The sequence below is a fragment of the Scomber japonicus genome, chromosome 21, assembly GCF_027409825.1.
Source record: "Scomber japonicus isolate fScoJap1 chromosome 21, fScoJap1.pri, whole genome shotgun sequence".
Taxonomy (NCBI): domain Eukaryota; kingdom Metazoa; phylum Chordata; class Actinopteri; order Scombriformes; family Scombridae; genus Scomber; species Scomber japonicus.
Genome location: NC_070598.1, coordinates 15,965,376 through 15,981,857, shown reverse-complemented (window position 1 = coordinate 15,981,857; position 16,482 = coordinate 15,965,376). Strand labels below are relative to the sequence as shown.

Sequence of the window (16,482 nt, the reverse complement as noted above, 5' to 3'; positions counted from 1 at the left end):
CTGCTTATGTACCAAAACTGCTGTTTCTCTGATCTATTACAAGCCCTCTCTCTCTCTCTCTCTCTCTGTGTCACACACACACACACACACACACACACACACACACACACACACACACACACACACACACACACACACACACACACACACACACACACACACACACTTAGAGGCTTTGCATTCACTCATGCACACATCATATCATCATTGTATGGACAGTGGTAGTAGTGTGTATGTGAGAATGAGTGAATGTGCCTGCTCCCACTTGATTATTGTGAAACTGAGAGAACTTTCTATTAAGTATTTTCCTCCGCTGCTCTAAATGTCCTAACATTAGCACAGCTGAACAAATACTGTCAAGACTCTCCTTCATCTGAAAAGTACTCCGCTGATTCACTCTCTCTCTTACCCCCCTTTCCTTTCACTTAGACTTCTTTGCTCAGAAGAATAGGAAATCATTTTCACCTTTTTTTTCTTTAGAGAATGAGTAGCCCACTCACTTCTATTCCTACCTATTCACTGGAGCTGCGGGGAAGTCGACATGAACAGGGAGCAGGGAGCAGAGGAGAGGAAGAGGTGGTCTGACTTTAGTTATGGGGTTCCAGAGGATAATACTCGAACAATAAACTATGATTGGGCATGGGTTGTAAGCATGTTTTATTTATTTACATTGTTAGTTCTGAAAGAGTCAAATTATGATATTGTAATGTAGTGCATACTGTACTGCTGCTGGTATGTACATTATTTTAGTCAATTCTTAGTTTTTTTGTTATATTTTAGAAACCAATCAAAACATGTCTTTTATTTTGTATTTTGTAGATTTTTTGACAAAGCAGTAGAGAGCACTAACACAAAGATAACATTTGAAATTCACTAAATAAAAGCAGATGTTCTCTCTTTTTTGCCCAACAATAATATTTTTAAGCACAAAATCCTTTTTAATCCTTTTTCTTCGTTCATCTGTGTCTCTTTTATCTTTTACTCATTCTCTATCTCTATTAGTAGTTCTCCATCCCACTGACTCACACACATCATCATCAGGCAAATGGCCACATGTTGCTGTAGTTTAACATGTGGTTAAAGTGTTACGCTGTTCCAAACCCGCCCATTGAGGGACTTGAAAGTACAGTGAAACCATTAACATGACAAGAAGCTTTGTTTCTGAGATGATCTGCTTCATCTTCCCAGGACCAATCTCACTCTCTCTCTCTCTTTCTCTTCCTCTCTTCCCAGGACCAAAACTCTCTCTCTCTCTCTCTCTCTCACACACACACACACACACACACACACACACACATAGACGTACATGTACACACACACACCACCACAGTTCTCTGGAGGTTCCTCTTTTAAATGTGCAGGTCATAAATGCACTCAGGAAGGAAAAGAGGGTGGAATGAGAAGGAGGGAGGGATTTCGTGTGTGAAAAGGGGAGAGAGGTTCATATTAAAGGGCATCCTTTGTGATCCAATGGGTTTTATAGTACATTCACAAAATGTTAAGCTATGGTCATGAGATTCATGAGATTAAAGTAGCCTAAAATCTGTGTCATTGGGCCTAATTCACTAATCTGTGCATAGAAATGGTCTTACTGTGCGCACAAAATAAGGGCACATACAAAATTACCGTTGGATTCATGACACATGTGCATCGACCAATTTTGGTTTCACCATTATGCATATGTAAATGAATCAGAATCATTCTATCGGTAATTAGCACACAATCACACCCCCATTTCCCCCAAGGAAAGCTCTGTTGCAGCGGTGCACCAAAGGAGAGAGCTGTCACTCATTTCAAGGAGAGCTGTGATGGTAAAAATGTTGAAAATCTTTACTGCTAGTGAAATGCAAACAACAGTTTCAGAAGGACAAACCACAAAAAGGACAGCTTTCTTTTTAAACATGTCTTTGACACAAATGTTTATGATACCTGTATACAGACTGCATACCTGTCGCATCACTGCCATGCAGTTATTCTGTATAAAATAAAATAAAAAGTTGGTAAATGTATAGATCTATGGAATTGATCTAAATAAATCTGCTATGCCAAGTACCCGTCATGTTTCATCTCTGCCTACAACAGGCCGTGATCTAGCAAAAGCAGAGCCTCTCCCTGGGCCACTGCTGACCTGCCAGGCTGTTAGGAACATTGAACAGACTGCTGGTTAAACAGCTGCATACATCACAGCCCAGTCTGATGGGGGAAATTGATCGCTGTCACATGTCAATGTGTAAATTTCGATGTATGAGCTATTGTCATCTAACAGTGGGAAAAGGTATTTTGATATATTATATTGAATATAATATATTACAATTTTAATATATTATAATTTCATTACATTTATGATAATGATTTATGGATTATAACAAATTAACTATTAGTTTATATTGAGTAAATATATTGTGTATTATTATTATTTTCATGCTTTTAAATGTTGTATATTTAGGTTCAAATTATTTTTTAAATAAATGTGGTTATAATATACTCTTTACATTGAATACATATCGACTATATCATTTTTTCAGACTGTGGGACATTATGATTTGTGCGTATGTATGGTCCAAAGCACTTTTAAATTAGTTTACATAGTGAGAATCAGGTATTGATGAATCGCAGATTTGTGCTTAATACATTAATTCATGGTTCAAGTACAGATTTGCATGTACGCACTGTTTGTGAATGAGGCCCATTGTCTTTTAGTTTTGTTTGGTGAGGTCACATTACTCGTATCCAAAATACTTTTTGTCACGTGTTTGTGATCCTGAATACACTAGTGTGAGCTGCTCATTGACTTAAATCCTCATGGAAACTATTTAAAGCAAATCAAATTGTGTGTGAAAGAGGAGGAAAATACTGTAAATATAATGTTTGGGATAATTGTTCCATTTAGTTGTAGCATAGAAGCTCGTTGTGTCACTCATTTTCAGTTCGGTGTGCTTATAGGATGCAGCACGAACAAAACAAAATATTGTATGAATATTAGTTCAATGTGTGGTGTCCAACCTTTCTATTTATTGTTAAATAGAAACTTAAGGTTTTTTCAACCTGGATCCTATTTTCCCATCATTTTGTATCTAAGTGACTAATGGGGACAACATTTTTTTGAAATTGGTCCAGTATTGAGTGAGAATGCTTCAGCCAACAGCAGCAAAAGAGGTTGCAATGTAATCCTTTGGGGCAACTGCATCTCATCAATGTACGTCTTTTTTTTTAAATGCTTGGTTTTACTATTGATAGGCTCAGATTGTTAGTGTATCTGACAACATCATGAAATAATCCCTACTGAGGAATAAAACTTTTTTTCTTTAGCTGTCACTTGATCCAGTCTGTTATTGTGTCTAACTAAGTCTCGCGAGAGAGAGTGGAGTTGTTGCAGTCAGACAACGGTGGAAACGTGAGTGAGAGTTGGAGAAAGGAGTTTATTGCACTGGAAGCGTAGCCTAGCGTTATTTAAATATGTTCAAAGTCATGGCTGAAGATCTAGCTGATTATTTAGCTGTATTCCTGCAATTACTCCACTCTTGCAAGAGTTCAGACTAGAGCAAGACTTCACCTTGAACATTTGGTTAGACTCAAAAACAAAATCAATCAAGCGAAAGATAAAGAAAAAAGTTTTATTTCTCTGCAGGGATATTTTGCATAATGTTATCAATGTTATCTTATAATAACAATATGAGCATGTCAGTGACAAAAACAAGCACTTTTAGTGGATAACAGTGATAGGGGCAGTATTGGCCCAAAGGATTATATTGCAGGCTGTTTCACGGCTGCCAAAAGTGCTTGAAATTGTCAAAAATTGTAGTCCCCATTAGTCACTTAGACATGAAATGATGGGAAAACAGGATCCACACTGAAAAATTCAGAAGTTTTCCCTTTAACACGCAAGCATTGTGTGCCTGCAGCTTCCTCACTGGGACTTCAGTTTAAGAGTATGCACTCATAGTTCTTCTGTAAAGCACATTGGATAAAAGAATTCAAATTGCATATTATTTGAAATGGACAAGAGTGGCTGAGGGGGTGGGAAGGTGGGGGGGTGGGAGAGTAAGAAAGCAAACAAGAATGAAAGGAGACAGAAAGAGCAGTACAGTGAAAGGTAAGCAGTATTGTGGAAGGTTGTTCAAGCCTTCAAGGTTGGACTTGGACAAACATTGGTCCTGCTCACAATGCTTTACAACCATCAGAATAGCTTACTGATTTTTCTCTCTCCCTGCGTTCTTTCTTGATCTCGCTTATTGCTCATTTCTTTTCTTGCCTTGCCACTTCTCCCTTTCATCCCCCCCTCTGTCACCACCCCCACCCCCAACTGTTCAAATATTATTTCTCCCCCTCCTGTCGTCCTCTCCCCTCTTTTTTCTCCCTCTCTTTATCTTGTCATTGCCTGTCAGTAGGGATTCTATCTGCGCTGAGTGTTGTGTGCATGCGTACATGTGAACACATTGAGACTGAGATACACTTAAGAGCTCATTGATTTAAAAATACCTTCGATATTGGAGGTCCCCCTCCTGCAGATTCGTTCAGGAGCTTATCACACACGCGTAGACATCCACATAGAGACATGCATAAACCAAAGCTCCACTCCAAAGTTTCTCCTTAAACTTTGTGATTGACCTAGTTAGCGTGTCGTTTTGACAAGTTGTCTGTTTTGACACGACATCCTCCGGTGTTTATCAGCATCCATTCTGCCTATCACACGCTCACATTGGGAATTCACGTGCACACATACACACGCGCTCAAAGATAAATCGAGCTAAGATTTAAAAACTGGCAGGAAGTGAGAGTTGTATTTGCTGTGGGTAAGTGGTATGACTTGCATTTGGAACATGAATAAATGCCCTGGTCATCTTTTTTTGTTTCCACTATGTGTTTGTATTTTTTTTTATCTGATGTCTATAGATTACAAAACTATATATATACTGCATTATTGTTGTCCAGAGTTCTACATCTATGTATGAGTGTGTGTACATGAGTGCTCATTTGTGATTTAGCCAGTATGTTGCATGGCAGTGTGTATGTAGTGGTTTTTTCTCCCTTTTGCCGTAGCCCAGGTTGAGTGTGTTTAGCGAGCCTGGCCGCTGACAGCCAGAGGTGGGAGGTCAAAGAGCCAAGTTAACTCCATCAATCCCCTCGGACAGTTACAAACGAGCCCTCAACTCTGGTCAAAACAATCCCTGGATCATGCAGGACAGACAGGCGGTGGGGAGGGATGGAGAAAGAGAGAGCGAGCGTTTGACTCAATTTGGCATGAAGGACTATGGTATATATAAATAGAAAGTGGTAGCTTTGTCTGCATAAAATGTGTGAATCAGTAATAAATGTGCAGCAAAAATTAGACAAAAAATAGCATTTTTTTAATATATTTTAAGACAAGGCTGTGATCTTATTAGTATCTAAATACAGTAAATACATTTGTACGTATTTCAACAGACCCATTTCCTGCATCCCAAAATGGAAGTAAAATATGCCCAATTTGTAGGCGATCTGGTTCTCCTTTCAACCTCAAACAGCAAATTCTGAACATTTCTGACCAAGAAAAAAAAAATCCAGAAATAAATTAGAAACCTTTTTAACACATGGTGGCGGATACCTGGCAACTTTGACTGACCTCAGAGAGAAAACTTGACAAGATACAGACTCGATGAACTCAAAGAGAACAGATAAAGAAGTCGATAACGTTTCCCCAGCAAACTTGTGAGGACTCACACATGAAAGCACGTGCAGACTTGCACACACATATTGGTGCAGAACTGAAGTGGGTAATTAGGGAAGGTCACCAAGGAAACAGACAAACACAAGCAATTGTCAGGCATGCTGTACTGTATACTCAAGAGAAGCATAAACAACCGTTTCTTTGTACTGTATGTATCATCATCCACCCACCACCAGTTACCTTAAAAACAAATCTGATAACAAGACTGGAATATTTTATCTCAAGTTTTGTAAACAGTGACCTAAGTTCCCCAGTTTCCTGAGATACAGTTTGTGCTGACAATAAGGCTTGAAAATAATATTACATTTTCAAAATGTAATCAAAAGGAGCATCTGTGTTTTGCAATTAAAGATGCATCTTGCAACAGTCTTAATCTGTGAAGGAAATGTGTTTTTGTCATCCAGATTCAGAAGAGGGAGATTAAGATGTGCGCACTAGTCAAGGAGCTTGCGGAGAGTAAAAAGCAGCAGTCTGACTGTCAGAAAAAGGTAAAGAAAATGGTCTCATTATTCAGACAGATTTTTTAAATTCTCATTATTCAGACAGATTTTCTTAATTTAAGTTGATATTTAAATGATAAGTGAATCAAGATCAGAATCAGTTTAATTATATATTTTGTGTATATTGCTTGAGATAATGCTGAAAGGGTGTGGTCTTATAATAAATATTGTTTTTTTTTATTTATCTACCTACGATTTTGTCATAGTACATTTTCAGCTTTTGTTTTCTTCATGTGTGGGTATTGGAGTGCTCTGATGCTGCTGTATTTGTACTGCTTATTTTTATTTTATATTTTCTAGTTGCTGGGTCGAGAGACGGCTTTGGAGAAGCTATGTGAGGAGAGAGATGAGCTGAGAGCCCAGATGGAGGACAAGAGCAGAGAGTGTGTCCACCTTAACCACACCAAAGAGAGACTAGAGGCTGACTTGGCTCTGAGCCATGAGAAACTCCACACCTCACACCTGGAGGTTCATCTCTCTCTATGTCCATGTGTGTGTGTGTGTGTGTGTGTGTGTGTACGCGCATGTTGGAGCTGAAAAATCTTACTGTTGTCAACCTCATATTTAACTAAAGAAACATAATTACCACAATTCCAACATGTTTTACTGGAATTAATCAGAATTGACTGGAATTTCCTGCATATTTAGGTTCGAAGCAGAGATCAGTTAATTCTGCAGTTGAGAGCTGAAATGAAGACAGCTGAGCAGACGCATCAAGGGACACAGAAACAGGTGTGGTGGCTTGTTTGTGCCTGTTTGTATTTTTCCTGTCATTTTGATTTATTTATGTCCTTAGCGGGGCTTATTTGTCTGTATTTCGGTTTGTGTATGTGTCATTTAAGCATATTTACCGGTTTTAATATTGCAGTTGTGACAGATTTTATGCTGTACCTGCTGAACAAAGTACAATTTATTAAATATCATGTGTGTTTGTATATTTAGTATGAATGTTAGAGTGGACAAAGAGAACAGATAAAAGGTTGTTATTTGGGGCCCTGGTGTGCAACTAATTTAATTTCTCTCCTTTTTCTTATTGCCAGTTTCGTCTTTTTACATCTTCCAACTATGCTCCATGAGAAATAAGTTGGGTTTTGCAAATTTGTTTTCTTTTTTTGGATTTAAATTTGTGTTCAGGCTTTTTAGGGAGCATTACAAGGGCCCTTAACCTGTCCTTCTATTTTTTGTTTTTCCTTTAATATGCCAAGGCTAGGCTGAGCGATCACCCATGTGTTTTTTATTTGGGTTTTTTTTTTTTCCCGACAATGCCCTGCTTTACACCCACATCCACCCGAGGGAAGTGCCCAAACCAACTACAGTCTTCTACCGTTGGCAACTGAGCAGCTCCATTAGAGCAGTGGGAGGCATAGCACCTTGCTCAAAGGCTCCTCGAAAGTCGGAGCTGAGAAAAGGGGAATCGTTACTCATTCATGTCTGCCGTGCCCACATTTTCCCATCTGGTCGCTGAGACTAAACTGGGAAACTCTCTGACTCAAGCCTGATTCTTTCACTTTTAGGCTGTTGCCGCCCCCTCGCTGTCTTTTCTGTCTGTTTATGTGTGTGTGTGTGTGTGTGTGTGTGTGTGTTTGTGTGTGTGTTTGTGCTTTGTATGCCTACATAAAGTTTCTTCAGTTGTTCCATCTCCATCTTTTCAGTTTTCCTCTTCCTCTCTCATCTTGCTCAGGTGGTAGCACTGGAGGGTGAGGTCAGACGTTTGAACCAAAAGGTCAGAGGTCACCAAAAAGAGACCAGTCAGTTAACCGAAAAGGTGAGAGATACTGAGCACCTTAAAGACCAGAAGGAGAAAGACCAACAGCAGCTACATGACCAGCTCTGTATTAGTCAGCAACAGGTAAAAATCTCATCTCTTCTCCTATAGCCATCTCCCCTACAGGTGAAATCTCTAATAAAATATATAGGTCAGTTGAACTCTGACCCCACATGAATGATGCAGAACGCCGGAGCTGCAAAAGCGCCCTGCTTCACAGCCGATTGAAGCAGAACAACTCCGAGCTCAGCCAAATACAGAGCAATCTGAAGGATAGAGAATCGGAGGTCATGGATCTCAAGGACAGTTTAAATCAGCAGTGCACAGCCACAGAGAAGCCAAGCTTTTGTGTGTTCAGTTGTCAGTCATTTGAGCCATGAGCCTACAGTAAAACAATCCACTGTGTTAATCCAGTGAACATAAAAAGCGAAATCAGACGCACTAATGCATCTGAGTGCGTGTGATCTAAATCACACTAGACAATCAAATAGTCAGTCTTCTGCCAGGGACAACAAACTGACCTGTTTATAGCAGACAAGCTTTATTTTGCAGTCAACTCACATATATCCCCATCTACATCATCCGAATTACCAAACAAGACAGGATGACCCCTCTGTTTGTCAACCTCTCACATCCAATTGGTCCCAAACATTAATACAGAAAGGGAAAGATAGACCAAGAGATTCAAAAAAAGAAAAGAAAAAAAACGAGGAGAATAAAGTTATTATCAACCAAGGACAGTCATGTGACAGCCATGAATACTCAAACGGCAGGCCAAATGACGTTCATCAGGTCATGAGGGTCAAAGCGATGTGTTTTCCATCATATTTAATGAGGGTTGTTTGATTCCCCAAAGCACAAGCTCCTGATTATGGTCACAAGAAAGCCATGGTGTTCCCATTAAGCCTTGTTATGAGGCCTTTCATCCAGTGACAGAAAGAAATGCTAAATCCACTAATAGTGTGTGGACTGTTGGGTAGTGAATACATTAAAGTGAAAGAAATACTGTAACAGAGAGGGAGAAAGTAACATGTGAGGCTATAATAGGTAAAGTTCACATATGACACCTCACTTTATATCGTGTATGGGTGTATTTCATTGGGTAAAACATTCACCATCGCTCTTTACTACAATCAAGTGTGCCTAAAGTTGAGCTGAGTCAATGGTTTTAAACAGTCCGCGCACATGGTCATACACCTACACAGGCTGTTCAATTTTTGACTCTAAAGTAGAGAGCTACAGTTAGCGGTGCACCTCCATCCTCTCCTCTCCTCTCCTCTCCTCTCCTCTCCTCTCCTCCTGTCCTATCCTCGTCTTTTTCTTCCTTTGCATGAACACCTTTTCTACCCAGTCATGCTACCATCCAGCAAGTGTTACCCTTAGAAGGGGCCGAGCTAATCCATGGTTAAACCAAGCTGCGGTGAACCACTGAAATCTAACTAGTTGGCTGTCATTAGTTGTAAACCCTCATGTTCTGATCCAGATTACAGCGGGATTAACGTGGATGAACTCAAGCTGAGTGTTAGAGCGGGTTTAACTTTCTCAACCTCTCCCCTTGAAAGGTGAGCTACGGTAGGATTCCTAGTGTAACACCAGGATTAAGCCCGGTTTCACTTCCTGGGTTCCCCTTTCATTATGGCAAAGGTTACTGTAGAGCAGCACAGTGTGTTTCACCATGTTAGGCAATGTTGTATACTTGGTATAAATGTTTTTTAGTTTTACCATATGTCTGTATACTGTATCTATCTGTTTATCCTTTCTTTTTGGCACATAGAGTCCTGATTAAGCATAATGTTAAATGCTTTTGGTCATAAATCAACTCTATCAGAATTTAAGGCAACAGCAATTCCACTAAATTATAGAGCAAATATTTATTCTACATGCACACTGCATTCAACTGTTTTTTTTTGGCTTTCAGATTGAAGCATCTGAAGAGAAGCTTAAAAAGCAGGAGGTTGAGCTGGAATTTCTTCATCAGCAGCTTACAGCAGCCAAGAAGCAGCTGAAAGAGGCCAGTTTGCAAGCCGATGAGCAGAAAGAAACGGTCACAATTGTGAAACAAAAGTACACAGCAGCAATAGAGAAGGTGCATAAGGTGCAAGGGAGGGTGGGACTTTTAGAAGAGGAGCTACGGTATTCACAGCAACAGGTAAATAATGTTTGATATCATTTAGATTGTACTATATAATAGCACCAGACTATTAACATATTATTTTTGCTTGCTCAGTGCTCCTAAAGAAATGTCATCAGCTTTATAGCAATTCTACATTTTATGTAACATGTCTTCAGTCCTGTGAGTGACCCTGTAGTGTAAAAAATATTTAATTGCCCTATTCACTTTGTTTAATTGGCAGCTGAGAGAGTCCCAATTAGCAAGTCATTCAGTGAAGGAAGAGCTGGCTGAGCTGGAGCGGCGGTACCATGAAAAAGTTGGCCAATGGGAGAGCTCGCAGGAGGCTCTCGACCAGTTGACAGATGAGCTCCAGGTCAATCAGAATCAACTGAGGGAGAGCCAGCAAAAAGTTGACCACTTCAAAAGCCTGATGGGTACCTTGCATGAGCAGGTGGACACACTCAAACAGCAGGTCAGGCCACACATGAACACACGGCATGAGCATAAATGCATACAGTTTATCTGTGCAGATCTCAGTCAGTATGTAGCAGTAATGAACTTTTTTTTAGTCACTTATTGAATATTCCGATTTAAAATAGAATTTAAACTGCTTAAAATTAGGAGATTCTTTGTATAGGTTATTTTCTTACATTTCCTGATTGGTAGCTGATCATGGTAACATTTTGGATTTTGTGTATAATATTAATGTTAACTCAAATTCATATCTTTGTGTGCCTGCGTTTGTGCCCAGGTGCATCCCAGCTCTGTCAGTGCGTAAGTGGGTATATGCCTCTGTGTGCAAATGTCATTGTACACGTGCGTATGTGTGTGTACAAGTGTGCGTTTGTGCATGTGTGCGCTGGCGCGTGTCACTTAATATTTTCTCCTCTTTCTTTCTGTTTTATATTTACTACATCAGGCAACAAATGAATCATCTTTATTACAGAGAAATTTAATTTGGATGAACTTAACTGCTGCCGCCAAGGTCAGACGGGCAGAATGTCATTTTAATCCAATCAACTTTAATCTGTTGGTTATAAAAGAGTTAGGCTGTTGAAGAATGGCTGTATCTCAGACCCTTTATTACACTGGCTAATGACTTTGATTGTGAGGCGCCTATCAAGAGGTTAGGAGTTCTTATGGAGCTTCACGTCCTGCTAATTCTCTACCTCATGCCACTGTTGGGCTCAGCTAATCCTATGATCACTGTTTACAAGAAAATCTAAAAAGTGAAATATTTTTATAAATTTAAACATGAATATTAAATCACTGTAGAAGTTATAGCAGTTCATAGTTGAAGAAAAATGGAAATAGAAATGGAAAGTGGCACATGGTCTGAATTTAGTATCTTGCCATGCTATCTCTGTTCTAGTCCATTTGTATTCGGACTTGGGAATGTTTCACTCCAACATAAATTGTGTCTCCTTAGATATCTACTTTTGAATTAGTTAAATCATTTGCCTATATAAAAGACAGCATATAATAGACCAAGATTGAGGGTAGTGATACATAAAGCACTTCTTTTTTTTTTTTTTTTTTGCACAACGAATGTGCATATGTATTCTTAGCAATGAGGCGCATGGTCTTTTTTTGAGAATATGTTTATATTTAAAGATACAATGCTAAGTAGCCTGTTGGAGTTTCACAGACTAGATTCATGTGTTAATGTGATGTGTTTTGAAGTTTGTCATCTTTGCTTGGAACATCAAGGCCACGTGTCTGTGTGCTCTGCAACAAATCAATACACAAATGAGTGTAATACATAATGATGTGTCTCCTTAATGGCATATCAATGTCATTGTCATTTATTAGTAAACCAGAATGCATATAATCTGTTGAAATTAAATTCATTATACAGTAAATGCGCCGTTTTGTGACTTTGCTTTTTAAGAGTTATATTTGTTACAGTTTTTAGATCCGCTACTGATTTGTTTATTGACTGCAGCATCATTATAAATATGTTCCTTGATAAAGGACGGGATTTATAACTGAATTCCTGCTGAGGGGGATTCTTATTTTATTATGTCAACTGCTAATATTTTCAATGTCCAAATCTGCCCAAATAAACCCACAAAAAACAATTTTTTTATATTTGATTTGCTTTTTATCTTTATAGAAACTGATGATTGAGGGTGACCTAAGGCTGTATCAACAGAGTCATTCTCATTCTGATGAGGAGTACCTCAGCCTGCTAAAACACAGACAGCAGCTACATAAGGTAAGGCCATAGCTTTCCTACACATAATACATTGCTCTTTTTCTGGATGATTATTATTATTAATTGAATTAATTCACTGCAAAGTGATATTGGGAGATTAGAGAATTTGCCTACATTTAACTGTCATTCAAAAGTAACACAGGTTCAGATTTACACTGACAAATAATGCATAGGCTACATTCCACTACTTACAGTTTCTGTGTGTGTATATATGTGTGTGTTTTAGCGCTGCACTGAGCAGGTCGAGCGCCTTGCGGAGTGTGAAAAGGCTATTCTTCAGATGAAGTCAGAGCTGGAGAGACAGTAATAACGGAGTCTATAAAACTCTCATTCTCCTCTGCTGATCCTGGTTCTTGTCCTTGTCTCTCCTCTCATGCCCTTCCCATCTGCCTCCACCCCCCACTCTCTCTTTCATTCTCTTAACAGTCTACTACACAGTAGCTTTATGTTCCACGCAAAATTTAACATAATTTGTACAAATGGTTGATTTTAATTTAGCTAATATAATTAATTTAGTCATCCTTTTTTATGTTGTTTTGTTGAAGAATTTTCTCTTTTACTGTTTTCACTGCACTGCTGTATGCTTACACATCAGTTTAGACAGGCCATCAGACAGTCAGTGTTTGCTGTTCTCCCCATAGAAATCAAGAAAAGGCGGATCTGAAGCAAAGTCTTGTTGTGTCCCGCCATACACTCCTAACCAATCGCAGCCAGCTGGAACAAGAAGTGACACGCCTTAACAAGGAAGTTACACGCTTAGAACTTGAGCTAGTGGACACTCAAAAGGTATGAAAGTAATCTACTGACCTGTCCTTTAATGTAGTGACAGCCATATTATTTTGACTCTTTTCCCCACTACTTTTACATTCAGACTGAGCTACATCCGTTGTTCTTACATGTTGCTTATGAATTGCATCTCAGGCCAAGAGCATAAGCTCTATGGAGGGGTACTCAAAGCACCCCCACCTCCACCTCCACCTCTACCTCCACCTCCACCAGCACCACACACCAACCACTCATGTGACTGTCCTGTGATTGCCTGGCAGAAACAAATTGCCTTGCCATTAATTAAAGCACCAAACGGTGCCAAGGCTGGTGAATTGACTCCAATTAAGAGCTCAATGGGACACTAAATATTCAAATTACTCAAAGTGGTGACTGTAGCCTGGCAGAGTGCCAACATCGCTGGCAGTCATAGACACATCCTTCGTGTGTGTATGTGTGTGTGCATAGCCTTGTATGCGTAGGTGGAAATGGGAACATTTGAGTTTACACATTAATTTGCATGTATACAACTGATACAGACATCATGCTTACAATTATCATATGCATACACACACGTACATCCTCACAAACACATGCGCATGTAGGCAACCAGGGTATATTCTTCTTTTGCTGTCAGGCCTTGTCCTTTCATTCAACCATCTTCCCTGTGGAATATTACATAATGAGTCTGTACCATGTAAGGACACATGTATAGAATGCTACGTCTATATTCATTCATGCATTATCCATATACACATTATTAATCTATTATTATGCCTACATAATTATACAAGACTTTAATGCTTTACATGAATGCACACTCATACAGAGTTCAGAGCTATTGACAATGAAAGAGTTTTGAAGGAAACACAATGAGAGAGCAACTTAAAAACATTTGCATAATGTGACATATTGGGTGAATCAATCACAAGTACATAATACACTTAATACATGTGTAAACACCCAGAATACATGTTGGAAGTTGAATACGGTTGCTCAAGCCACATTCACAAATGATCAACCTTGTGTATACATACAGAACAGTCTGTAAGGTGAACATCAATCCATCCATAACTGCTGTGAAGGACGTTTGAATACATTTGCAGTGTGCAGAGTGAACAATTGTATGCCTTTAAAACTCCGAGGACAACTGATTTTGCCTATGCCAAACAGCTCTGCCAAGATTAACGTTTGCATCTGTAGTGTGTATGGCGTGTATACTGACCATATGACTAGAAAAGAGGAAGGCAGTAGACAGTATGTATGTATATATATATATATGTACAAGTGGGAAAGTGGGAAAGCAAATTATTAAATTGATAATAAATGTTCATTCAAGACGTTTTAGGCTCCTTTCGATGCTAGGTGTGAAGTGCATTCAAGACACAATCTAAAAAGATGCTGTGTCTGGTCCACAAACACCACATGCAGGTACACATGATGCTCCTCAGGCAGTCAGAAGAAGATTTGATGGAGGCCAAGCAAGAGGCTGCGAAAAGGAGCAGGAATGCGGATGTTCAGAAAGGAGAGGTGCACAGACTTCAGAAAGAGATACAAAAAGAGGAGGAGAAGGTGATGAGCTCCCTCAGAGAGAAACAGAGCCTGAGCAGCTACATCAGGCAGCTGAGCCAAGAGCTTGAGGACCTACGAAGCAAGCATCAACTGACAGGTAGCAATCAGTCAATCTGTTCCTTATGTTATACAGTACATCCATCTGTCCATTTATGCATCCAGCAAATAGCTTTTCACTCAACCAGATACATATATAGAGTGTATACAAATTCCTCCATTCATCAGTCAAATATACAGTTATTTTGCCTCTATTTAATAGTGATTGTAGAGACACTGTGACAGAGAGGAGGGACAACATGCAACAAACCAGGACGATGACAGGATCAGCGTCTTAAACCCCTAAGCAATCTAGCAGGGTTTTGCCCAATTTACTTTTTAAATAAAACCAGCATTTGACCAGAGACCGCGGAGGTTTTGCACCTGCAGTTAAGTAAGTGCTACACAAGCAAAATAGTTAACATGATAAATCTATAGAAGTTGAGATCACTTTGATTTACTAGTTGCCCTGATTTTCTTCTTTAGTTGCTGCTGAACTTTTGGTCATTGGTGGTCAATATCCTATTGCATGTTAAAGGAGCAACAGTATACAGTGTGCCATGCCCTTTGTTGCAGAACCAGCCACACTGCTGTTAGCTCAATCAGTTAGCTTAATTTAGCCAGCAGTGGTAGAGCAATGTGGTGATTCAGTTGCTAGCTGTCTGCACGCAATGTTAACTTAGACACACACACCTACACACACATGCCTACACCTACACACACACACACACACACACACACACACACACACACACTGTAGATAGAGGTTTGATTTAATGGTGCACTGCTTTAGCTGTATGGTAATGATCTGGTTTATGTGTGTGCGCGTGTGCACGGTGGTCGCCTTTGTAGTAGTGTGTCAGTGCAGGAATGGTGATGGCTGGGTCTCTCTGGGCACAGAAATGTCTCATTAAGAATTAACGTACACATCTACGGTCACGCCAGGCAAACACCTCACATTCACACGCGCGCAGCCATTACTCCCAACTCCCACTGCTTTAATTAGCACATACACACTTGCTCTCCGAGGTACAAATACACACACGGACACACACACACACACACACACACACACACACACACACACACAATCACCTATTGTCCGCAGAGAGATGAATCTGAGGTCTCTCTCTGTGGCAGACAGTGGCTGGCTCGCTCGGTGAACACTGCTCATTAACAAGATAGAGACAGAAGGACAGCGCTGTGTAGCTTGGCCTTTGTCTGTGATCAAAACGCATTCCCCCAACTCTATGCTCCACACAAAACCACATATTATTCAGCTTTTACCTACAGCAAATACAATCCAGTAACGTAGAGCCTATTGTAATGACTTAAGAAGAATAAAGATGCATTATTATAACAAAGGAGACATTGTTTACCTGGATATAGCAGTGGCCTGAATAGACTGGGTGAGGAGTCAGCTTGAGAAATTACTGTCATGAACAAAAGGCCTTTTTATTAACATGAAGCCCTTGTCGAGGTTTTTTCTGTATTATGAAAACATCGCCTTGAGTGGTGATGATTCTTTTTGTTGCTTGATAACAGCAGATCTGCTCCAATAGCAGTATTGAAGTAGCAGATTTCGAAAATGAACAGGTTAGAATTCAGTCTGTTCAAACAGTACGTACAGGCACAAAGAGTTTTAAAATAATTTGAAAAAGAAAACATGCAGAGGTGTAGATGCTCATCACAAAAGTGAATGGCCACCAAAATCATTTAATACCCCACTGCATAATTGTATTTATTTATTATTCCTGACTTCAAACTTTAATCTATCTCTGCTTTTGTCATTCTGTAAAATTACAG

The 16,482-nt window shown here is 39.5% G+C and overlaps 1 protein-coding gene across 1 annotated transcript in view; it reads left to right on the top strand.

Moving 5' to 3' along the window:
* Positions 1-16,482, top strand: part of LOC128382335 (myosin-11-like) — a 95,149-nt gene that overhangs the window by 50,524 nt on the left and 28,143 nt on the right. The window contains 10 exon segments of the mRNA XM_053342335.1: positions 6,112-6,195; positions 6,508-6,675; positions 6,856-6,939; positions 7,889-8,056; positions 9,933-10,121; positions 10,327-10,557; positions 12,202-12,303; positions 12,530-12,606; positions 12,945-13,089; positions 14,500-14,737. Coding sequence (XP_053198310.1) covers positions 6,112-6,195; positions 6,508-6,675; positions 6,856-6,939; positions 7,889-8,056; positions 9,933-10,121; positions 10,327-10,557; positions 12,202-12,303; positions 12,530-12,606; positions 12,945-13,089; positions 14,500-14,737 — 1,486 coding nt within the window.